This window comes from Hyaena hyaena, unplaced genomic scaffold (genome assembly GCF_003009895.1).
Source record: "Hyaena hyaena isolate Hyena2069 unplaced genomic scaffold, ASM300989v1 scaffold_40, whole genome shotgun sequence".
In the NCBI taxonomy this organism is placed as follows: domain Eukaryota; kingdom Metazoa; phylum Chordata; class Mammalia; order Carnivora; family Hyaenidae; genus Hyaena; species Hyaena hyaena.
Window position 1 is genome coordinate 1,911,568 of NW_024080672.1, and position 24,038 is coordinate 1,935,605.

The 24,038-nt window shown below is 51.0% G+C and overlaps 1 protein-coding gene across 1 annotated transcript; it reads right to left on the reverse strand.

Moving 5' to 3' along the window:
- Positions 1–2,350: 2,350 nt before the first annotated feature.
- On the reverse strand, positions 2,351–6,271 carry HOXA13 (homeobox A13). The gene is made up of 2 exons (XM_039229853.1): positions 5,347–6,271; positions 2,351–4,622 (listed from the first exon to the last, which is right to left on the reverse strand). Exons 1-2 carry the CDS (start codon positions 6,269–6,271, stop codon positions 4,378–4,380), a joined length of 1,170 nt encoding a protein of 389 aa, XP_039085784.1. The 3' UTR covers positions 2,351–4,377.
- Positions 6,272–24,038: the final 17,767 nt, after the last annotated feature.

Here is a 24,038-nt window from a genome sequence, read left to right on the forward strand (position 1 = left end):
ATTCGTAGAGAGGAAGCGAGAAGACGCATCTTCACCAAACTCTCCAAACACACGCAGCAGGGTGTAATCTGCACATACATTACATGGTGAAATATGTGTCATCACTACCCGCGCGAATTTGTATCATCCCCAGCTGAATTTCACTGACTTGGGAATTTTTAAGAAAGCACTTCAACTAGGTTGAGTTTTTTAAAAAAGAGTAATTTTCTTTTCCCCTTTCTTTAAAAATTATTGCTTCTCCGTTTTATTTTTTTTAACAATTTAAACGGACGGCTTTAGTTCTGCATCAGGCATAAATAGTAGTTAAATGCAAAGTGACATTTTACAGTCATCCACTTAAAATACCTTAATAAATTTGACAGTATTAAGAGCATATGGAAAAAGTGGGGTTTTTTTTAAGTCCCATATTTACAATTTTTTAAATGGCAGGCCATTACAGGATTCAAAATCTTTGCTAATTTAATAGATGAGAACAGTGCCTAGCTGTTTTCATATTGACAATTTCTGATTCAGAAAGGGTTTCCCTTTTGGGAAAAAAGAAAACACATTTGAATCAGCTATTCAGCGGCACTATCCTGGTGTCTGCTGTCATGATTGCTATATGGTGTCTGGAGTCCTTCTAGGTGTCTTTTTTCTAAAGGGTTAGACTAATTGCTATTTGGGCATCAGGGAGCCATCATAATCCATGCTTCCTTTAGGTTATCTGGTAGATCCATGGGAATTTTCAATAAGAGGGGAAACAAGGTAGGGTCGACATTATCAACATCATTTTAGAACTGGGAGGGGGGGAACCTGAAATATCTTCTGTCATTAGTTTCAAAAATTGGAAAGTAAAAAAAAAAAGAAAAGAAAAAAGAAACCTACTATTTTACCCAGAGTTCCTGCGATGGGTTGTGAAAGGGGCGGTATTCGGGCTTCACAACTGCTAGTTGGCCTCCTTCCTAGGCCTGAGGCTCAGAATATTTCTTACATCTAAAGAAAAATATCCCCCGTCAACAGAAGCGTCCCCTTTGGAGCTGTTCGTAAACACACAGTATGATCCAGCTTTGAGGAGATTTTCCACCACTTTAAACATTTGGGGGAGAAAGTTGTTCCATTGGCTTGATGGCAGCTCGTTTCGAAAGGGAGAGGTGTGGAACACGATGTGGGGTGTTTCAGCTGAAGCACCATTTTCATTTGTTTCCACAAGTGGGGTGAAAATCCACGTTCAGGGAGTGCGGTGAAAATGTACATTCAGGGTCGCAAAACTGGGCTGCACAGCCCAAGACCATTCCACACGTATGGTTCAAGACCATGCTGTTTCCAAGACGGCTTTAAAGATTCTAGAATTCTCCGTCTATAAAGAAGCTTTAAGTCTTCAGGTTGGAAAGGTTTCCATCAGCCAGGTTTCTAACCAACCCATATTGTTTTCCATAAAACAATGAATACGGTTTTGTTGACTCACAATGACTTTCCTCTAACATAAAGATAAAATTAACCTCATCTCAAAATTCTGCGTCCTGAGGCTCCTGATTCCACCAACATATATATATGTGTATACACACACACACATATGTGTGTGTATATATATAGCATGGATTTGACAAAAACATATTACCTTGTGTGTATATTAAATAGAAAACATACATATGTATTATTTATGACTCTAAACACGGCACCTGGTGTGTTGTTGCGGGTCAATAAGTAGTAGATATAATACTTGTTATTATCGTTATTGTTTTGATGGTGATCGTTAATTTTAAATGTATATATTTCTTCCACAAATCAAATGGCAGCTTTGCAAACCCCGGTATAAGATTGCACACCACCCACGAGCAGTACTCTGCTCTGAGCTATCCTGGATAACTCTCCTTCTGCATCCATAATATGGTCATTTTGTAGATATGAGACCTTTAAGCTCTCCATACTGACCTCCTAAGAGGTTTCTTTGAATTTCTGAAATGTAACTCTAGAACTCTAGAGTTAGCAAGGCATCTGAAACTTTTTATTTGCCGTATAGACTCCCCTATAGCTCTAATTAGGATGGTAGACCACCTTGGAGGGTGAGGGCCAGGAGAGAATGGTTATTTAAGAACACCTTTCAGACTGTAACAAAAATGTACAGCTTTAAAGTAGATCTGCAGAAATCTGAGGCAGAGCAAGCACTGGGGAGACAAATCAAACTTGGCCATTAAAGAAAAGGAGCAAGACTTCATCATGTAAAGTACATTTTGTACCTCAACTCTAAAAATCACCTTAAGTTACAACATCTTGGGTCATCACTAATTAGTGATACTGTATCTGTACAGACTCTACAAATATATATACAAGCACACACAAGCACTGATATGCAAATGTATACATGTATACACACATATGATATATATATTCACATATATACAGGCACATGTATAACTTACATATATTTAAATTTGTTCCATCGGGAGCCAAAGAAATGAGTACTAAATCTCTAAAACAAGGAGTCAAGGAGGTAAGACCTTTTGATTCCCTTGAAGCTGAAGAATTACAAGGAAGCTTGTCAACGCGAGGTGGCGCCCTTGATCTACTAATCCAGCAGAGGCCAATTCATGAGCTGTCAAAAGTCAAGGTCACAAATTGTCTTTTTTCGTCAAGGTCAAGGTTTAAGGCCTTTCCTAGTCCTGCCATTTCAACAAATATCAAAACCTGCCCTTACAGGCACATGCAGACCCAAGAGTAGACTTGAAAATACGATATAGCCTGGGCATCACTGATACTAAACAACTGGTTTTCATTTTCCACAGTGAGCCTGGGAATTTGTACTATCTCTTCCTCCTTTCTTTTTTTCTCCTTTTCAGAATGTCTAACACTTTAACTTTCTTGAAGCACTTATCTAAATATTCAGGATTTTAGTTATGAGGGATTTCTCCTTTTGCTTAAAAAATCTGTAGTGGAAAAAAAAGGCTGAATAATAATAGAAAAGAATGGTCCTTGGTTTGTATAGGACAAACCCGCTCCTTTTTTCTTTCTGTGCAGTGCACATTTAGTATAGGAAAATAACGAGTATTTCCTTTAGATTTTAATGGCAGTGACTATTTTATTACCATAATTAATACTACTATATCATTATCTACAGGTCTAAGGTATTTTTTTAATTATTGTTTTTACTAGAAATGTTTCAAAAGCAGGTGCACAAATACATTTTCACAGTGTGCTGAATGTCTTTATTTACAAGATAGCATTTTATAGTGAATGTGAACAAAATGAATGTGCTGGTCGAAATAACTGCTTGATTAAAAATGTGCCGTAAAGATGAATCCCTAAACTTCCTAATGCAGTCTTATAACACGATAAACAAGGAAAAATTACGAATCCCTTAATAGATCAAAATATAGAATTGTAAACATCTAAATGTTTCAGGGGAATGGATTTCTGTTCTGAGTTTTCTAAAAAAATAAAACAAAATAAAAAAGCAAAATGATTCGCCAGCAAAATGTTTAGTAAATTCTGAGGGGAAACACCAGTTTAAGTGAAACATGAATTCTGTTCAAACCAAAGGCCATCGTGTCCCGGGGGACCTCTCAGGATATCTGATAATGTGAATTCTGTGAAACATCTGATGCTTGAAATATCTTTTTCTAAGTTATCAAATCCTTTGGAAAGCAAATGAGATCAGGCAGAAAATATAATCCAAATGCCACAAAATATGCTTGTTATAAGCAATTTAAAATTATTGTCAGAAGGACATTCCCAACCTGGGTTTCCCTTGTAGCCTCAAAGGGTCAGCTGGTTGTATTTACTACCAAGACAAATGATCCTCAGAAAAGCTTTCTCTCCCTTTCTTCCTTCATTGGAAATAGCCCAAGATCATTCTTTCAGTACTTCTTCTCTCTCCCCCTCTCAATCTATACGCGTTTTGCAGAATATACAACAATGGTAGGCATTTCACTGAGATTTACCTGAGCAGTCACTTAACATGCAAAGGGGACGGCAATGGCGAACCAAGGACAAGCAGATGTTTACCACAGCCACTTGCTTTTGTAACCAAGTTTTGGATTATTACCCTATACCACAGTATCCTGAAATATTATGGCCACATAAATACTTACAAGATTTCAGTAAATGCGTAACTTATCTGAAATTGCATTTTTGGGGGTTGACGTTCGACTCTATAGAGTTTGTCATTTAAGGGTCTGGTGGGAGAACTGGAAGTCTTTACCTTTTCTTAAAGTTTTAAAAGAGTTGTAGATTCCACCAAGGAGAAAGAGATCCTCCTTAGGAAAGCAAAATGCCAGTGTCTTTCTCTTTCTCTTTCCCATTCTTCAGTTATTATTATTAAGCATTATGTTCATTGTCTGGGCAAAGCAACGAGTTCTGAAGCATTTCTTCAAGTCGCTCTCTTGCTCCACTTTTAATCCATTAACTAGTGGTCTTCAGTTTGTTGATGACTTTTTTCTCTTTGACCCTTCTGTTCTGGAACCAGATTGTAACCTGCCGCTCGGAGAGATTTGTCGTGGCTGATATCCTCCTCCGTTTGTCCTTGGTAATGAATTTGTTGGTAGCATATTCCCGCTCGAGTTCTTTTAATTGCACCTTGGTGTAAGGGACGCGCTTCTTTCTCCCCCGCCTGTAGGAGCTGGCGTCTGAGGGATGAGAAACCACGTCTGGAAGATATGGAAGAAGGCAAGTTACACAGGGATCAGACCCAGGCCAGGCCAGGCCAGGCGACGGCTCGATGTGCGCCACCCGCCTTGCATCGCCCAGCTGCCTTTTGCCATGCATCGTACAGTCCGGCCTTCCCCTAAGACCTGAAGGGTCGGTGGGGAGGGTGGTTAGTTCTGCCCTGAAACGAAATAGCCTACGGCTCCAATGACCACCCCAGCCGAGCCATCCTGTCCACACAGCGCGCTGGGTTCGCTTGATGGCCTGGCCCAGCGGCCCACACCTTAGCGCCAGGCTCAGGGGATAACATTTCTATGCCTGGCTCCTCTCTGTATACCCCAATCCCCAACACTTGATGCTTCTACACTGAAGCCGTTTTTTGAGAGAACGAATAGGGGCAATTTTGTACACCGTTTCCAGGTCCATTTTCCATCCTTAAGTCGATGTCAAGGGCTGGGGAGGGCGGGGCACAGAGGGAGAAGGGAGCCAGCCAGGGTCCGCACAAGCTTCTTCCCAGCCATCCCTCACCCAGGGAGAGCCAGGAGTCGGCCCAACTCAAGGGCAGTGCGGGCCGCGCCAGCTAGCCGGGGTCGGGATCCCAGGGGTGCAGCGCCTCCAGGGCAGGCCAGGGAGAGAGCGGAGGGGCACGAGGGTGCCCCGGGAGCGAGCGGCAGAGAAGCTGGAGCAGAGCCGGAGGACCGGGGTTGAGAAGGGGGCGCCATTTACCGGGCAGAGTGGACTTCCAGAGGTGGGGAGGCTGCGCCTGCTCTTTGGGGCAGTACATTTGGCCGTTCCAGCCGTTGGGCAGCGCCCAGGGCTGGTAGCTTTCCATGGGGAGACCCAAGGGCTCGTGGCGCGACTCGCCGGGGCCCCCGAGGCCGGGCACGACCGGCATATCCAGGTAGCCAGGCACGGGCTGATGGTGGTGGTAAGGCCCGGGTGCGTAGCCCTGGTGGTAGAAGGCGAACTCCTTGGCGCGGGAGCTGAACTCCTCGGCCGCCGGGCCGGCGGTATCCATGTACTTGTCCGCGAAGGCGGCGGCAGCCGCGGCGGCCGAGGCAGGCTGCGCGCACGACTTGATGGCGTTGGGGTGCGGGCCCATGCGGGCGCACGGGTAGTAGCCGCTCCCGAAATAGCCGTAGGGCAGCGCCGCGGGCCCCGACGAGCTCTGCGCCGCCGCCGAGCAGGGACTGCACTGCTTGGCGGCCTCGGCGCCCGCCGGGCCCGCCGGGCCGGGCCCTCCCGAGGACGACGCAGCCGCGGCCGCGGCGGCGGCGGCGGCGGCGGCGGCGGCGGCAGCGGCGGCCGACGGGGGCGCCTCCCCGGGCGCGCTGTTGTAGGCGGCCGCGGCGCCGGGCGCCAGGGGCGCCGGATGCGCCATCAGGTTGCGGCACTGGTTGGCTGCGGCCGCGGCGGCCGCGGCGGCCGCCGCCGCCACCGAGAAGTTGCCCCCCGCGGCCGCGGCGGCCGGGTGGGGGAAGCCCCCGCCCCCGGCCCCGGCCGCCGCCGCCGCTGCCGCCGCCGCCGCCGCCGCCGCCGCCCCTTCCATGTTCTTGTTGAGTTCGTCGGCCACCAAGCCACCGCCGTTGTCGTAGAGAAACATGACGGTGGGCTCGATCCAGCGGGGGTGGAGGAGCACGGAGGCTGTCATAGCCCGAGCCGCATGGAGAAGACCCCAGTGGCGCTGTTTTAAAAAGCCCCCAAGAAGTGAAGAGCGCGCGGCGCGGGGCCGGGGCCCGAGCGAGGGGGGCGGATCGCGCCCCGCGGGGTCGCGCCAGGCGGCCGCCCATTGGCCCGCCCCCCCCCCCGCTCCGCCCACGGCGTATGCAAAGCGGGCGGCTCCGAGCCCGGCTCTGCGCTGTGCACCCGCGGTCCCCGCCGCAGCCCGCGCCGTCCCCAGCGCCGGCGCCCGCCGCGCGGCCACGCACCGTTCACCCAGAAGGGAGGCGGGGGACCCGGGCGGGTCGGGTAGGGAAGGGAGGGCGGCCTCCTCGCAGCTCCCCTTCCTTTCTCCTATCTCACTGGGGCCCAGAGCAGCGTAAGGCGGGGAGGGGACAGAGGCGCGCTGTTGGGTTGAGACCTGAAGCGGTGGGAATAGGTCAGGTAAATCTTCGGAAGGTTGGGGATGGGATCGTAGCGAAAACGGGGCGTAGTCCAGGCTGAGTGTTTCTTGAGGCCTCCGACGCTGTTTTCTTTCCAGGTATCCGCGAGTCTTTCTGCAGTGGGACCCCAGCGCGGACACTAGCCTTTTCGGCTTCGACAAGCGTCACGATTTGGCTCTTTCCAGGGGAACAGTGGCGGGGCATTTGCGGATGCGCCTGGCTCGTGGGCCTCAGGGACATTCCACTGGAAAGCTGGGGCTGTATTTAGGGGATCCCTCCCCTCTGCTGTCTACAGTGTTGGTGGGCAATTTCATTCGCTCGCATTTAGGCCCATAGGGTCAAAACGACCCCCTCACACTCACACTGACACACGCACACACACTCAAGTGTACCCTGATCACATCTTCACACTTAGGTATAGAGACTGCTCCTCAGTGCGCCCCAGTAACAACTCTCCCTCCTCCAGAGACCTTGGAGCGATCCGTGCACTATTCTCTGGTGCTCCCACATCTCCAGCCCGGCTGGTCTGTCGTGGGAATTTAAAAGGAACAGCCCCAAGTGCTGGATGGGAGCTCCTCTTCTGGCGCCTAATGAAGCTTCGTAGATCTTGGACAGGAGCTCATTCTTCAGGCACCAGGGCACTCCCCATTTCACTCCAGTTTTTGAGAGGAGAAAGGGCGCTGTAGGGCCACCTCGAGTCGAATTGGGGAGAGCCTTGTCTCCAGCCTGCAGAGGGTGTCCAGTCCTCCTCTGTCCAAGAACCAGCCCGAGAAACCTTCCCCCCTGTGTTGTAAATGCAGACCCTTTTCTGGGAGCCTGGTGGGGTGTTGGTGCTGGAAGAGCCAAGCAGCCCCCGTTTGTTTGTTTGTTTGTTTGTTTGTTTGTTTGTTTGTTTTGTCTTTTTTTGGTGAGGGATTCTGGAGTTCCTGTTGCTTTTGGGTAACACACTTCCATTTCCAATTGTGGAGGCTGTGAGCTGGTCAGTTGCCCAGAAGGGGAACGTGTGTTCAAAATGAAAGTAGGTGTATTCTTCAGGAATGTCAGGTCTGGGGAGAGTGCCGGACTCCCTTGCACACCAGGTGGATTGGTGAGCATCCAAGTGTGGACCTGCCCTCCGGTCCTAGCTTGCAGACTCAGCCAGAAGCTCAGGGCACTACAAATATCTTCGGTCCCTGTTCCCTGCTCTGATCTGCTCTTTAAAGTTCCTGGTCTTCCAGCAGAGTCCGGACCAATGACCCTGGGCTACGGCTTTTATCTTCCTTGATCCTTAGGTTTGCTCAGACCAGTGTAAGCGCTGTTCAATTACACCTTCTATGACAGCCTCCTCCCAACATACACATACCCAGTGTGCCCTTTCCCTCCTGCCTTTTTAGTAGCTCCGGGTAAATATTGATTTGCCTCCGGTTTACCTCCTCCCTGAATGGCCATTTGCAGACTAAGGAACTAGCCTCTGTAGGGACTCGATTTTTGTGTTACTTCCCGGCCCGTTCACCCCCCTTCCTTCCTCCAAGTGGCATTGTAAAACTCAGTGACAAAGAAACAGGGTAGGGTTCGAGGCCCCAGTTCCTGAGGACTTGAGGGTTGTTTTACATACAGGTCAGACACGGCTAGAGGCCAAGGTCAAGTTGAAAGTTGCAGTCTAGCCAGCGTGAGAACTGCCATGCAAGCCTGGAGACCCAGGCAGCTGCCGATAGGCCCACTGCTCACCTCCCTTCTCTTGCTCTTGACTCTTTTCCTTCGGAATTACTCGTTGTTCTTGCTCTGTTTGGTTACCCGGCATTTTTTTTTTCCTGCTGCCTTCGTGGAGATTTTGGGGCGGTGTTTACAGACTCTTCTTCTCTGCCTCCACCCCGCTCTCTTGGCCCGGGCTTCGAGCCTCTTCTGTTTTCCAGCCAGATCCAGAAAAACGAAAACACAGCTCGGGGAGCCCCCACCAGCCGGCGCCTGTGCCAGCTCACCTCTGGCCATGGCGCAGCTGCTGGTGCACACAGCGGCCAAGGCCAGCTCCACATTCCTCCCTCCCTCTCCCCACTTCACCGGAGACTGAGCCCTGCATTTCAGAGGAAGGGCCCCAGCTCCACGGACTGCCAAGGTCGACTGGGTCCCTACTCACCAAAAATGGTGAGACAAGATCTTGTCTGCAGAGAAGCCACGAGCAGGTTTGTCTGGGAGGGAAGGCGCTGGGGGAAGACTTTGGGTTGCATCTCGAATTAGGTTTTGCTTACTAAACTTGGCGGCTCCGCCAAGGAAGGGCTTCACGCCTGAATTATGTATTGAGCTTTGTGGGGGATCTTTAGTGATCAAGTAATTTGGATATTTTCTTAGTTCCCCATATCTTTCGATCAACTTTTAAACACTCTCGTGATATCGTTACTCAGAGAGAGGCAGCCTGCTTGTTCCCTTTTTTTGTCTTGGATCTCGATATATATGAAATGATTTTTTTTTAAACCAGGCAAGCTAGTGGCGTCCTGGTGTGCCTTCACTGTTGCTTTTTTTTTTTTTTTTTTTTTAAAGTCTGCAGGTCCTATTAGATATTGAGTTGTAGCCACCAACCAGTGAGGATAGTTTCTAGAATTTGAATGAGCTCTGTGAATAATTTGGGGTCTCAGATTCTCGAATTTCTACTCAACTTTGAAGCAAGAAAATCTCTCCCCCTTCTTGTTTTTTGGCCAAGGACATACGAAATTCATTAATGGTTCCTAATACTATTTCTTAGCCCCTTACCCCCTTCAGGCAGCTACCAAACTGACTTTCTGTGGGAAAAGAAAGGCTCGAGGACCGTGAAGAACTGGGGTATGCCCTAGGAAGCGAGCAAAGACTCTCCCAGTGCTCTTCCTCTTTTCCTGAAGACAAGGTCAAGATTCACTAGTGGCTTCTGACCCTCTGAGCCACTGCTCTGCTTTTTTTTTCTTTTTTTGTCTACCAGGCTCAGGAATTCCTATGGGATTGCAGGGAGGCACCATCAACTGGAATCCTGGAGATGACAGGTTTATCCTCAGACCCGTTGTGGGCTAGGCTGGGGAAGTCAAAGTACTCACTGGGATCTGCAGGCAGCAGTGGCCCTTTAGCAAGAGGGCAGCAGGGAGAGAGGTGGGCTCTGTCTGGTGCTCCCCAATTTCCCCCTGGAGGAGCCCAGAGTGGGCAGCATGGGCAAGAGCAGAAGGCGGCAGCTCAGTGGCTTGGCCTTTGTTCCAGGAGCTGCCAGACTCTTTCTCTTGCCAGATTCTTGGCAGGCATGACTTCTTACCTCCTAGTGCAGGCCAGGGTGCCCTGCGGGGCTTTGGCTACCCTGGAACCTTCTGCTGAAGAAAGAGACCTTGGCTGGACTTTTTTTGGGGGCGGGGGGAGGGGTATCTGCTGCCAGCCTGGGTCAAGGGGCCCTGGGCTTTCAGGATTGGAAGAGAAAAGGACAAAAGGAAACCAGGTTTTAATCGGGTTTGATTTTCACTAGCAAATGAAATTTACCTGCTCTCACTTTAACTTGAGGCGGCTGTCAGCACTGCCCCTTGGCACTGTTTCTCTGCATCCATCCAGCATTAGGATAAACATTCCGCAGTTGGTTTAAAGACACTTTGTATTTCAGGATATTCATGTGTTTCTAATGTATCCAAGCAGCTTTACGAGCTGGGTTTGCAGAACATCTTAACCCTCTCTCTCCCACCCCAGGAGGGGTGGGGGGCACAGAGATAATGGTGAAGGAAGAAAGATCCAAAGGCGGGAGGTTGGGGGGGGGGGCGCGCGGAATGGCTGAGAAGCTGAGGCTAGCTAAGAGAGAAAGAGAAAAGGAAAAACACCCAGATAACATCTCAGAATCTGCAGTCCACCAGACCGTTTAGGGAAGAGACAAGCTAGACACTGCTCTGTTCACCTTGGGCTTCAGCCTTTCCCACCCTCATCCCCACCAGGGCAGAAGCTTAAGGAGAAAGGGTAGGTTCTGAAGAAACTTGGGCCGAAGCTGGCCAGTAGGCAAAGAAATGGCGCACCCTGAGTCACTTTTGGTCAAGCTCTCACTCTAGATTTTTGTGTATTTTGAAGCATTGATGAGGCGGCCCAAGACCCAAGGCTGTAAGGGTAGTTTGGGATTGTGGGAAGCCACTTGGCACTGTGATGGCCAAATGCTAACACGGGAAAAATGGGAGGAAGCGCGAGCTCGGGGGTGGGGGTGGGGGACCCATGGAGACCCCACTTTGCCTTTAAGATCTCCTCTCCCCATGAACTGCAAGGAAGTCAGGATTTTGGAGGAGCAGCTCTCGGCTCTCCCGCTGCCTGGTGGGTTCCTTCCAGTACCAGGCCTTCAAGGCCACCGGTGCGCAGCGCTTGGGAAAAGCGGACGCCTGGGGAGGACCCCAGGTCCAGCGCTGCCCTGTAGTGTTTTCCCCAGAAAGTCCCTGAGCCTCGAGGGGCGGGGGGGAGCCTCTCTCCCCCTTTAGAACAACCAGCCCCAGGTCCCGGGCTCCCAGCAAGAGCAAGTCCCTCTGCACAGTGCCCGTCACGGGAGCCCAGGCTCCCCAGGGTTGGCGCGAACTTGGAGTGAAGGGCGGTTGCCGTCATGGCCCTGGGGGAGGCCGGGGTGATTCCGCCAGTGGTGGTGGTGGCGGTGAGGGGGACGCAGCCTGGCCCTAGGGTGCGGGTGCCGACGCTCTGCTCCCGACTGGCCCTGGCAACTCAGCATTCGCTTAAAAGAGGTAGCACGCGTTAGAAGCAGGGCGAACTCAGAGAAGCGCTCAGCCGGAAGGAGGAAACGCCTTCTCGAAGTCCTCAGCGGGCGCCAGGGGTACCGGCCGGCCGGCGCGTGGGGCCAATGCCACTGGGAGAGTGAGCTCCCCGTCACTCGAGCGGGGCGCAGGGAGAGCGCAGGGCGGCCCCAGGGCGAGGGGTCTCTGGCCCCGCCGCCGTCTGCCCCTGCTGCTGCCCCGAAAGGAGTCCCACCCGCCGGCCCCCACCCCCGTCGTCGCTGGACGCTCGCGGCCCCCAACAAAACAGGAAACCAGCGCTGGGCTGCGGATTCAGTATGTCAACAAATACCCCGAAGACGCTCGAGCGTTCGAAGGAGATAGGGCTTTGGGACGTCAGCCGCGCCCCGCGGAGCCCCGGCGTTCTCGGGAAGACCCCGGTGCAGGCAGCCAGGCGGCCACGCGGCCTGGGCCCGCGGCACTCGGTCGCTGCTCAGAACCCTGACGACTCCCGCGTCCCGGACCCGGGTTGGGACTTCCCAACGCCCCGAGCCAGCGAGGGAAGGAAACTCACCAGCGCAGCCACGAGCGGGGGGCACAGAGCAGGGGATGCGGGGTGTGATCAGACTTGCACGGCACGCTGTATGCCATGATCACTGTAACGATGCGTGTGCCTCATACGCACACAGATTCGCACATCAAATGCGCGCACACACGCAATCAACGAAGACAGCCGACGTCATGTGGGTGAAACACGGGCATCGTCCCGAGCCCCGAGGAGAACTATTTCACCCCGTCGGACCAGCCTGGTGACATAGTTTGGGGTGGCTGACGTCTCCCTGCCCGTTCTGATTTTTTTTTCCGGCCACTCTCCGTTCCGTCCCTCGTGGCTTTGTAAATACACCTGTCCCCAGTGGGAGGCGAGCCGCCGACCGGCGTTTACCTGGTTCGGGCGATCTCCCCAGAAACTCGGGCCGGCTCTGGGCACCCGCGCGGGGCCGGCAGGAGCACCACGCTTCCCGCGGCGCCCCAGCCGCTCCTTTGTCCCGCTGCGCCAGCCCCACTCAGCCCAACGCTCAGGGAAACGAAGCAGCTCAATAAAAACTTTTGATATTAGTTTTTATGGGTATTTACACTCTAGTCAGGGGAGCTGAGTACGGAAGCTCCATTAATCAGCCCCTAACCTCGGGTTTGGATGCTCAGTTTATGGGTTGGGAAAGGGAGCCTGCCGGAAAGAAAGCCTAAGGATGGCCGGCTGATTCCGGAGGAATGAAAAGGGAGTCAGGTCCTTTTCCGTTCTTGGAAAAAGAAGATTAAATGGGGAACTCCAGGTGCTCCCCAACTGACTTGAGTTTTTGTTCGAAACCCCTGGCAGGGATCATTTTTTCACCTTTGCCTAACAACATTTCAAAAAATCTTTTGATTATGGAATTTTCCAAACACACACTAAAGTATAATGAACCCCTATATACCCAATTCCTAGTTTCAACCACAATTAGCATTTTATCTTTTATGTTCTACCATCCACTTCCACTCTCCACCCCCCACCCCCCACCCCGGGGTATTTTAAAGTAAATCCTGGACGTGGAATCATTCCTCTCCCAACAGGATTTTGAGGATAAATTTCAAGGTTGAGCTATATTACTCAATAAAAAGGAACTCTTCCTATGTCTGAGGGTAAGCGGTCAGCATGTTTGAACTTGAATTGTTCTGATTACAATCTAGAAAGAACTTGAGGGTCCACCCAAGAGAAATCTGGGCAAAAAAACGGGTTTGGGAGTGTAAGTGCATTTTGCCTGAAATTTTATATGTCTCTTCTTAATCGAAAATATATATGCATGAGGGAGACTTATGTTACCTTTTCCCATGAGTTTGTTATCCTTTAATGGAAGATTTGTACTGCTGCACTAGGATCTGGAGAGAGATGATTACCATGCCTCAGTCCTTTCTATGTTCCAAGTTAACTTATATCCCCTTCTGATGGAACAAATGACCATTTCCCATCGAAACACACCTCTTTTCCAGGTAGAAATCACAAAGAGATTTCTCCTGATTGACCTAGTAAGGAAATGTTTGTACTGGATCAGTAGCTTATCCCAGCAGCCATAGTTTTCAGGGAGAAATGCAATTCTATGTATTTGGAAACTCTACTCAGCGGAAACAGATTTTTTTTTAATTAATAAAGGCATTGTGGTTTGCTTTGCTTTGTTTTAATTGAGTAGTCTAAATGACAACCAGCATGATCCTCCCCAGCAAACTATGAGGGTGATCTAACTAAAAGCCTTGGCGACTTCAGAAAGCAAAGACGCAAAAATAAAAAACAGGAATCCATTGAACTTGACAAGACCTATACGAGGCAGCTGCTTAAGTTCGATGACCACTCATCTGAGTGAATATGGGTCGTCCTTTCTGTGGCCGAGTGTTGGGTTATTTTATATTTACACTGTTTATGATTCCTTAATTATCTTTTGTTTTGTTTTGTTTTTGAGGCATTCTTAGATACCTAGCATGCTTCTACTCTGGTATGCTTTCTACGCTAATAATATATGCTAACATAACTGCTCATTGTATTAGAAAAGATCTATTTGTCTAAACTTCCAGGGGGTATGTAATTTAAACAAGAGGGGAAATTATGTGCACAGATTTTATATAACTCACTGACAGTTCCAACTGTACCCAGCAAGGGTCCCTGGGGACATTGGTCATGAGTCCCTTCCCTGCAGTCTGTGGGGCATTACAGCAGATCAAATCCTACTGGTGCTTTGGGAACAGCCCCTCATTTTTGAGGGTCCTTGGCCTCCTGGCTCGAGGATGGAGTTCACCAGAGGGTTAGGGTTTGGGTCAGGGTCAGGTTGGGGACTGTGGAAGTGTGAAGCTTCTGAGGAAGAGGGAGACAGAAAACAAATGCCCCAGAAAAGCTAGGAGACCAGGAAGAAGGGAGAGATGAGAGGACAGAAAAACAAGAAGCAAGGAAATCAAAATTTCCAACAAAAAGTCAGGCTACAGCAACCCAAAGCAGGCCTATGTTTTTAAAGATCTGCAGAAATTTGTTCTCTCAGGAAGCCTCTTCTCTGAAGCCTGGCTTGGGGCCCCCACTGGTGGTGAGGAGCAGACGCTTGAGCTACAAGGCTCCCTGTGATTTCTTTAGCTGCACAAAAATAATCTGGGTCTATGAGAAACTGATTGGGGTTCAGAGTTAAATATGGGCATGGACTCCTCTCCACAGGAGAGCCCAAGCAAGGAATTCTGGCTGGTATCAGCTGCCTCAGCACAGGTCCTGAGCCAGACTTGGGACAATCCCTCAAGCCTGCTAGCAATTACATGCTCTCAACCACTTTAAAAAAGGCCATATTTCTTTACATTTCTAGGACCTAATGTGGGGTTATGTCAGGTCATGGGACCCTTGGCTAGTGCAAAGTAATTTGATGTCACTGAGAGCAAGCACACTCGTTTGTCACCCCGAGGAATAGATGTCGCCCCGGGTCTGAGCTGGGAGCAGAGCAGAGCAAGGTTGGCTGGGCCTGTGGGACCCAGTCGCGGTCCGGTGCTGGCTTAGCTGGGGCTGGGAAGGCGCTCTCAGGGTCATGTGCGTCAGTGCAGGGGAGTGGGGGCCAGCTCTATTCCAAGCACACATATCTGGCTGTTGAACTCATGTGGAACCTTGACCACTCCGGGCCCTTGGATCCCAGGTTCATTTGCTATAGGATTCAAGTCTTAGTTTTTCAGTTCCCTGGAAGTAAAGCTGGTTAATCCAGGTGCAGTCCTTTCTCCCACCTCCCACCCATCGCTGCTCCATGCTCTGTATCAGATTCAATAAAGCTCAGGAGAGTCTCTGTATCTGAGGGAAAAGATTCATCCACCTGAGAGGTGACCTAGAGGGGAAGGCAAAAGGGGCCATAACCTTTACCAGCCTTTGGAGATGCACTTTGGTGTATGCTGGGGCTGGCTGACATCTTGGTGAAGGGCTTTAAGGTATTTGCCTTCACCATTTCCAATCACTTTCAGATTTTGAGGTGGTGGGAGGAGAAGACGAAGCCAAAGAAATGGGTTTCCTGAGCCTTCCTTTGAGAATCAGGGAGGATCCAAGCCCTGAGTGTGGGCAGGTGTGGGGAAGGCACCTTGATGTGCCAGAGGAGGAGGCCACTTCGGACCACTGTGGATTGAGCATAAGGTGGGGTCCTCTGACACAGGGCAACTATTGACAGTCATCACTGTCCCCTGTAGTTCCCACCTCAGGGTCTGGGGAGCCTCAGTGGAGCCCCCCTGCAGGGTGCCTAATTGTGGCTCCATAAAATCCTGGGATTCGCACACTGCACTGTGGTGTGTACATATCCCTTGATGATACAGAAGGCATCCTGGCAATGCTTCTCCTCCCTGACAATTGTAAGATGATGTAATGCTACCATAAATAGAACCAGAGAGGGAGAACTGGGATCCAGCCCCACTGGTCAGCCAGGAGGCCCTGAGGAGGGATACCCTGCTTTAAATAGGCGACATGGGCCAACAGAGGAGCTTCGATTGGCATCTGTGAGGCAGATGGCAGAGTCCATCTCTCGTTCTGCCTGCCTTCAGGTTACACAGAGGCGTTGGTGAGGTGGCGAGAGCTGAGGTAAGAGACAGCATTCCACATGTGGTGCTCATTCCTGTGAGGCTGTGAGAGAACACCCAGTCCCCCACAGAAATTAGACAGTCGGGGTGAGAGGAAGCAGACAGGCGAAGTCCAGAGGCCCCATGAAAGAGATGGGGCGAAAATACTGCCTGCACGCCCAGGAAGCTGGGCTCCTATAGCTCTGCAATGTGTCTGACCATCAGCAACCTACAGGTGGCTAGGTGTCAAAGGCAAAGGCTGGGTGGGATGCTGTAATGATCTATTGGTCCCCAAAGTCACTCAGGACCCTAGAGGAGATTGCATATATGGTCGCTCCAGAACTCTACTCTCCCTGGGTTCTGGAGACCCAGGAAGAGATCAATGGGAATCCAGGTAACCTGGGCCCCATGAGCCCTCACCTGGCTGACCAGGACCTCACCCTGGAGAGAGGAGAGCCAATGAAAGCTGGACCTTTCCTGGCCGAGTTGGACAAAACGCCTGGGACCCTGACTAGGGATCCTCACGACCGTTGCATGCTTCAAAGGGAGACCGGGAAGAGAGGGTTTTCTCTTTTCTGCCCTCCCACCCCCATCTAATCCAGGGACAGTCAAGTAGCTACGGGTTGAGGCAGAGGATGCACGCAAGGCGGGCTGCAGTTGCGACCTCTTCCCACTAGATGTCTTCCCAGTTAATCGGAATTGAAGGGCACTGTCTGCTCCCAGTGCCTGGAGACTCGGTTTCCCCACCACCGCCACTTTTTGAAGTTGCATTCCTTTGGGAAAGCAAAGCTTTTTCTTTCTTCTTAAGGCACCCTCCCTCTCCGTGCTCCAAATCCTGGCTCTGGGAATCCATCAGAATCAAATGCTGGCTCCCCGCAGGCTCGCATCGGGACCTGCTCACGCCTTTGGAATCTTTATGACCTTTGAGGTGTTTAAATAACATGGCAAGGCTGAGTACACACCTCAGATTAAACTTTAATCGGCTGCAGTCAAGGTCGCCCAGGTGGTAAACGCCATTTCCTCCGACGTCTCCTGGCTTCCACTGTGGGGTGCAAGGTCTGGAGCTGAGGGCCCCACTGTGCCCTCCCTCCTCTGCCCAGAGCTGGATGGGAGTCAGGATGAGGGCCATCCCATAGGGGTCCAAAGAGGACTGAGGAAATAGAATCGGAGGCAGACACCTAGGGTGGGCTAATGACCCCAGAGCTATTTTTATAGCTACTAGACAGAAGAGTTAAAAATTCCAAGAAGCACTTCTAATTTTCCCCCAACTGCAGAACTGTAGATCCAAAGTCCTAGCCGGTGCCTGAAGTATTTCTCCCAGCAAGGTTCTGGTCACCCAAGAAAGGTTGGGGGGTTGCCGGTAATAATGGTGCAGCTAAATTAGCTGATCATTTTGAAGGTAGTCAACCCTGGTGGAGGTAGGTCAGAATCTACCCAGGCTATAGTGGCCCTTCCTCTTGCCAGGCTACATAAAGTTAGCTTGATTTTCAGCTAAGCTGGGTCACCAGGATATATATATATATATATATATATATATATATATATATATATTTAGGTAACCCCGACATCCAACATGGGACTTGAACTCATGACCCTGAGATCAAGAGTTGCATGCCGTCCTCGCTGAGCCAACTAGGTGCCCCTGAACATAACTTTCTGAACCAATACACTCATAGAGAATTGTCTTGGGCAGTTATTTAGGAAGAAAATTCCAAGCTAGAACAGCATGTACAGTGAGAGCTACCATGGTGCTTTACAAAGCAGGGCATGGGGGGTGCCTGGGTTGCTCAGTCAGTTAAGCTGTCCAACTGCAGCTCAGGTCATGGTCTCATGTTATTAGTGAGTTCAGGCCCCCTGTGGGGCTCTGTGCTGACGGCTTGGAGCCTGGAGCCTGCTTTGGATTCTGTCTCTCTTCCTCTCAAAAATAAATAGCCATTAAAACATTTTTTTAATAAATAAAAAAATAAAAAGTGTGTGTGTGTGTATATAGGGCTGGGACAATAAATAAGTAATCAGTAGCAGTGGGTTCCTCTGGGGAGAAGAACTTGGATCAGAGGATCTGGTAAAGAATTCACTTTTTGCTGTACAAGGTTTTTTTTTAATTCATTTGCACTTTATAAAAAAATGTGTTTATTTATTTCTGAGAGAAAGAGACAGTGTGAGCAGGGGAGGGTCAGAGAGAGAGGGAGACACAGAATCTGAAACAGGCTCCAGACTCTGAGCTAGCTGTCAGCACAGAGCCCATTGAGGGGCTCGAACCCACGAACCGTGAGATCATGACCTGAGCCAAAGTCGGATGCCCAACCGACTGAGCCACCCAGGCGCCCCACAAGTTGTTTTTTTTTTTTTTTTAATATTTGTAACGTGGACCAATTTTATGTGTTATCCACTGGGGTAACACTCTTCAGAAAATAGAGTGCCCCAATTATTTCATGGCCAAACATTTCCCTGGGGGATCCCCTCCACACATCAAACCAGACTTCAATTGGGGGGAGACACTGAAATAAGTCACCTTAGAGCTTAGACCTTAGCCTCACAGACATCCACTCAGATTGCCATCCTCTGGGAAGACGCCAGTGTCACCCTAACCAGGAAATGAATATGCCAATCCAGTATATGAAGTCCAGCCATTGATAGCAAGAGAACTCCATTGTCTCAAAATGAATTAAAGCCTGATCATAAAATTTTCCCCAACCCCTGAGTGTCTGAGTACAAGGGCTCTATGTACTCCTTCGGGCTAGAGATTTACTCTCATGACTCCTAGTCAGGGTGTGAATTGCAAATATCCTGTATGTGTGTATTTGGCTTATCAATTCCCTGTCCTCTAGTATCAGGAAGCTCCACATACTCGACTGGGGTGTTGACTTCTTGAGTTGGGGATAGTAATATTATCACTAACTAAAATTAATTTTAAAAGTACTTCTTCATGGAGCCTTTTGGGGGCTAGTAATGCTCTGTATCTTGATCTGGGTAGTAGTTACACAAGTGTATACACATATAAAAATTCAGCGAGCTAGGTGCTTAAGATTTTTATGCTTTGCTATATGTAAGTTATATGGCAATAAAACAATTTTTTTAAAGTGCTTCCTCATAACGACCTGTAAAGTAGGTCCCGGGGTTATTATAATCTCTCCATTTTACAGACAAGGCAAGTAAGACTCAAGGGAAGTCAGAACGTCCCCCGCCTCCATGGGAGAACATAGCCGCTCCTAGTTTCCTCCTGGTCTTGCAGCTTCGGTAGAAAGCTTTTTCTTTTCCAGCACATTCCTCAGGTATCAGTCTAGAGATGCTCTTCTCAGGGTGGTGAGGCGGGAATTCTGACCATCTGCGCCTTCTTCAAATTCTTTAGCCTTTGAGTAGGGAGAATATGGGAAGGGCACTGTGCCCAGAGGCTGTGAGGCCTACTTGGCCTCGCTAGCCTCCCTCTAATGAGGAAGGCGGCCTCCGGGGCTCGGAACAAATTTTCTTCCCCTTATCCAGTCATCCCTGCGAGGCGCACCCTGCAGCAGACCCTGAGGCCCGGGAGACCTCTCCAGGTGGCCACATCGTCCAGCCTGGCCCCCTTCTGCCCCCACAAAAAAAGCTCAAAAACACAGGCGGGGGTGGAGCAGGGGTGTTCTGAAATAACGGTGGCTCTAGTTAGATGGCTGAGGACATAGAAAGCGATTATTTATTCCAGGCACAGTCGCAGAAGGCTTCCAAAAATATCGAGCCGAGATATTTTATTGTCCCGCCTGTCTGCAGCCTGTAATTATGCGTTCAAGATGTTTAATGTGTGCAAATGCATTAGCCGCTTTCGCTGGTGAAAACCGTAGCTGCGCGAGCCGGGGAGAGGCAAATCTGGAGATAATTAGGTCGCACAGTCACAAACATTATTCTGCTCTTACTGTAAACGGCCCCGGCCACCTTTACGGGCCACCTTTACGAGAAGTCAGGAAAAGTTTCAGAGTCATTTGTAGAGCTCAGGCGGACAAACTGGCTTCTACCTTTCTTTCTCTCTTTGATTTCCCTCCCGTATTGTTCGAAGTGTCTATTGGGCCACTTCTGTGCCAGGTTCAGGGGCGCGCCTGGGAGAAGGCGCTGGCGGAGGGGCGCAGCGGGACGGAGGGCGCGGGTCCGCAGAGCCCGTGGCCCTCGAAGGCCCGGCCTGGCCCCGGAGGAGGCTGGGGCTGGTGGCCTGGGGCCCTCGCGTCTGTGGGCAGCCCCCCACCTCGGGCAGTCTGGGCCTCCCACTCTTGGCGACTGCTCCGGTCTCTTCGGCACCCTCCTCACCTACCCATCAGGGCTCCGGTCCGCGCACCCGCAGTCCCCAGTCTGAGTTTGCTCCGGGTTCAAATGCGACCGCTAGGCCAAGGCCCCGGGCCTCGGAGCAGTTCTCAAAAGGCGCAGGCCGAGCCTTAACTGGGGCGGGGTGCAGGTCGGCTCTCACTGGGCTGACCCGGGGTGAACTTGCTATTTTGAGTCCCCTGTGCTAAGGGGCCAGGAGAACAGCTGGGACGGGGGACCCCCTCCTCCACCCCCAGGGCGGCACGTCGGCGCCCAAGGGCAAGTCCAGCGCTCCCCACCCCCACAGGGCGAAGGCCTGCGACAGGGGCTCTCCGGGAACCTTGTAAGGCCTTTGTACTGGCCCCTCCCACTCCCCACCCTGCGACACATCCACCTCCGTCCCCGTACTCAGGCAGCGGCTGCGCCCGCCGCCGCCGCCGCTGAGTGAGAGTGACCGGTGCAGGGACAGTGGTCCGGGCCGGCCGGCCACCTTTGGGACAAAGGCGTATGTGTGCCCCAAAGCAGCTCTCGCCTTCCCAAATTTCCGTTTCAGCTCAGGCTTTTAGGACAGCAAGAACAAGGACGCGGTAGCGGCGCAGGGGCAGCGCTCAGCCGCGTAGCAGGGGAAGTGTGGCTCTGGCTCGGCGGTCCCCGGTCCCCGGGAGAGAAAAACCGCTTGCGGGGCTCGTCAGGGGCCGGTGGGGTGCCCGCCGGCACCAGGGCTCCTTTCCTGGAGGCGGGCAGACTCCCCTACGGCAATCAGTGGGTTTGGGCTCCCTTTAGCACAATATTCTGAGGTGGGCCTGTACGCTCTCATTTCTCCTGAGGAAACGACCACATTTTGAAACTCATTTTAGGCCACCGATAAACACAACAAAAACAATCTGGCGATCATTTCGCGTTGAGAGGCACTTAGAATATCTGTGTGGGATCCGGGGTGCATTTTCTGAAGTCTGGCCGTGGCTGCCTCCAGGGTATGGAGAACAGGCGGGTGTGGAAGGATCTGGGAAGATGCCATAATCCCAGGGAGGGAAGTACAGTGAAGAAAAACAAAACCTACCAGACCTGATTTATTTCTGCTCCAAGTGCATCATCCAGGGAGAATCCCTCTGGACTATAGTTACCTACCAATGGTGGGAGACATTCCCCGAAATGTGTGCTCCCAGCCTCCCCCTTGAGGGTGCCGGCTTTGGCTGCAGGAGGCAAAGGGGAGAGGGAAAGCCTAGTGGGGGGTCTTGGGTGGCTTCAGCCCCAAATTCAGCCCCTCCCTTCTCTCATTCCCCTCCCACCCAGGGGGTTAGGCCTCCAGGTATAAGAGGCTTTGCTCCCAGGCCCTGTGTGGATGGGAAAGAGACACCGGGAAGTTTGAGGAAGGGTCTCACTAGTGGCTCTGAGTTCAGAGACCCCGGGGAGTGACTACCAGCCAAAGCCCCCGAAAGAACTTTTAGCCACATGCAGCGTCCCACACGCCTGTGACCTGGAAGACCTACAAAGTGCCATTTTCTAACCCAGAGGTTCCTGGTTGCCTGAGAAGCTACGCAGAATTTTGCAAGCTGAAGGGGATCTGGGGGAGGGGGGGCGGGGGGGAAGGCCACTGTGTCTGCAGATGTCCTGGCTCTGTTCAAAATCAGTGCTCACAGAAGGAGGGCATGTGTCCTGTAACTGCTCTCCTGAATGTAATTTTTCCGTCTTTCTCTCATGTAGAATCGAAGGTTCTAAATGTCCTCCAAGCAGTCCTATATTTGATCCTCCCTATGGGAAGTGAATCTGATGATGGCCTTCCTTCTTCTCCTCCTCTTCTGTTCTCCAGGCCCCTCAAAAGAGCCCACAGAAACTCAGAAAGGCCCAGGGGGGGAGTCTCTTGCCTCTGGAAATGACTCTGCCTGGGACCCAGAATCCAGAAATAGCGAGTGGTTTCTCTTCAAAGTCGGCCTGGGTCCTGTGGCTGGGGGAGAGGCTAGGCCTGGCTGCCAAGGGGCCTCCCTTGCAGCTGCCCCCAGCCGGGGACAGGGAGGGCTCTCAGGAAAATGGGAGAATAGGGCCACCTGGAAAATTTCGATTTCTCAGCTCTCTAGATTCCCTGGAGGAGGAATTATCTGGTTGGGAGTGATTGCGGCCAATTCCAGTTTCCAGATTTGGCTTTCTGGCCCAGGAAAATTGGGGCCTTGTTTAATTCTTTTCCTAGAAGTTATATGCTCATTCTTTGACTTTCTGTTTTCTATTAGCCAAAGAGAGACTTCACATAAGATAATCTCGGTCTCTCCCTCCCAACCTCTGAAACATGTAATTTGGGGGAGATATTGTATTTAAAATGCCAATCCCCGTAATGAGCCCGGTTTAGCAGTGTGAGCTCCCACCCTCCCCTTAATGAACAGAGCTGTCGAGAAATCATTTCACTTTGATCTAGTTTGTGACCTGATTTTTTGGCTTAAAGAAGACTGGGTGGCTAATTGGATTCTTCAGTTGCCTTTAATCTCCACCTCAACACTTGGAACCTGACCAAGCTGAATTAAAACGAGTCTGATAAACAAGATGTAGCTGGTTCCCAGGTTAACAGCAATGAGAAAATCCCCCCCCCTCCACCACTGTGGGGTTTAATGATCACAGTGTGGTTGGCACCTCACAAAAAACATGAGGCTGTAGGGCCCCAGAACCTGCAGCACGGAAGTCTTCGGATCCTTTCCCCTTCCCTCCCGACACCCTGGATGTGGTTTAATTAGAAGGAGAAGGCCAAGTCGGGGGAGGTGGCGAAGAGCAACTTACAGTTGGTGAGAGAGGCAGGGTTGGGGGGTTCATCTCAAAGGGAGGCAGGATGTGGAGGAGATTTTTGTCCCTGGGAGAGGAAGCAGGCAGAGCCTTTGAGGGCCGGATAGTAAAGATCGCAATTTGAATTTCCAACTGTGTTCCAAGAGTGAGGAGGTGCAGGAGGGAAATAGGATATGAGGGGCAGGGTTATGCGGCCTGCGGGGCTGGGAATCCTGGGTTTTATTTAATCTTTTCAGATGCCAGGGTTTTGTGTTCTGGAGGCCAAGCAGGAGGAGGGAGTCTGCTGGGACCTCCCAGTTCTTAGTGTGGGGCCTGAGAAAGGGTTCTCTGGAGCTCCCTCGTGATGCTCTCGCTCGCTCTCTGCTTAAGAAGAAGAATTCTGGGACATTATTTCCTCTGAGGCGGTGGGAGTTTGGTTTACGTCAGGATCTCTTGACCTAGACACTATTGACATTTTGGGCTGGATCATTCTTTGCCGTGGGGGCTGTCCCGTGCACTGTAGGACATTTAGCAGCATCTCTGGCCTCTATCCACTAGATGCCAGTAGTGCCCACCCAAGTTGTGAGGAGCCAAAATGTCTCCAGACATTGGCCAATGTCCCCTGCGGGGCCACGACTGCCCCCAGTTGAGAACTACCAGTTTGGGTCTCTGTGACGCAGGCATTTCTGAGGAAAAAGGGGAGTGCTTCACATGGAATGATCTTTGTGGGGTTTTGGAGAGCTGGGGAAGCAGGATGGGAGACTCCCTCTCCCTCTTTGACTTCTCGGGCCATTTGGATCATGAACATGTTTTCAAGGGCTGTCTTAAACCTCTATTGCAATACCTGCATGAAGCCTTTGGACAAACATGTAGTTTCCAAGGCACATAATCCAGACCTTTAGACTCACTGAATCTGGTGTGTGTGTGTGTGTGTGTGTGTGTGTGTGTGTGTGTGTTTCGCATAGATGCTTGAGAGAGAGATCCAGGAGACTCACTTTTTCCTGCAGCCTTGAGTAGAAGAAAGTGCCTTCCTTAGCATACCTGG

Coding starts and splice junctions, on each gene's coding strand:
- HOXA13 (XM_039229853.1), bottom strand. CDS start 6,271: ATGACAGCCTCCGTGCTCCTCCACCCCCGCTGGATCGAGCCCACCGTC. Junction 4,623..5,346: donor CTGGAAGTCCACTCTGCCCG/GTAAATGGCGCC, acceptor CATATCTTCCAG/ACGTGGTTTCTCATCCCTCA.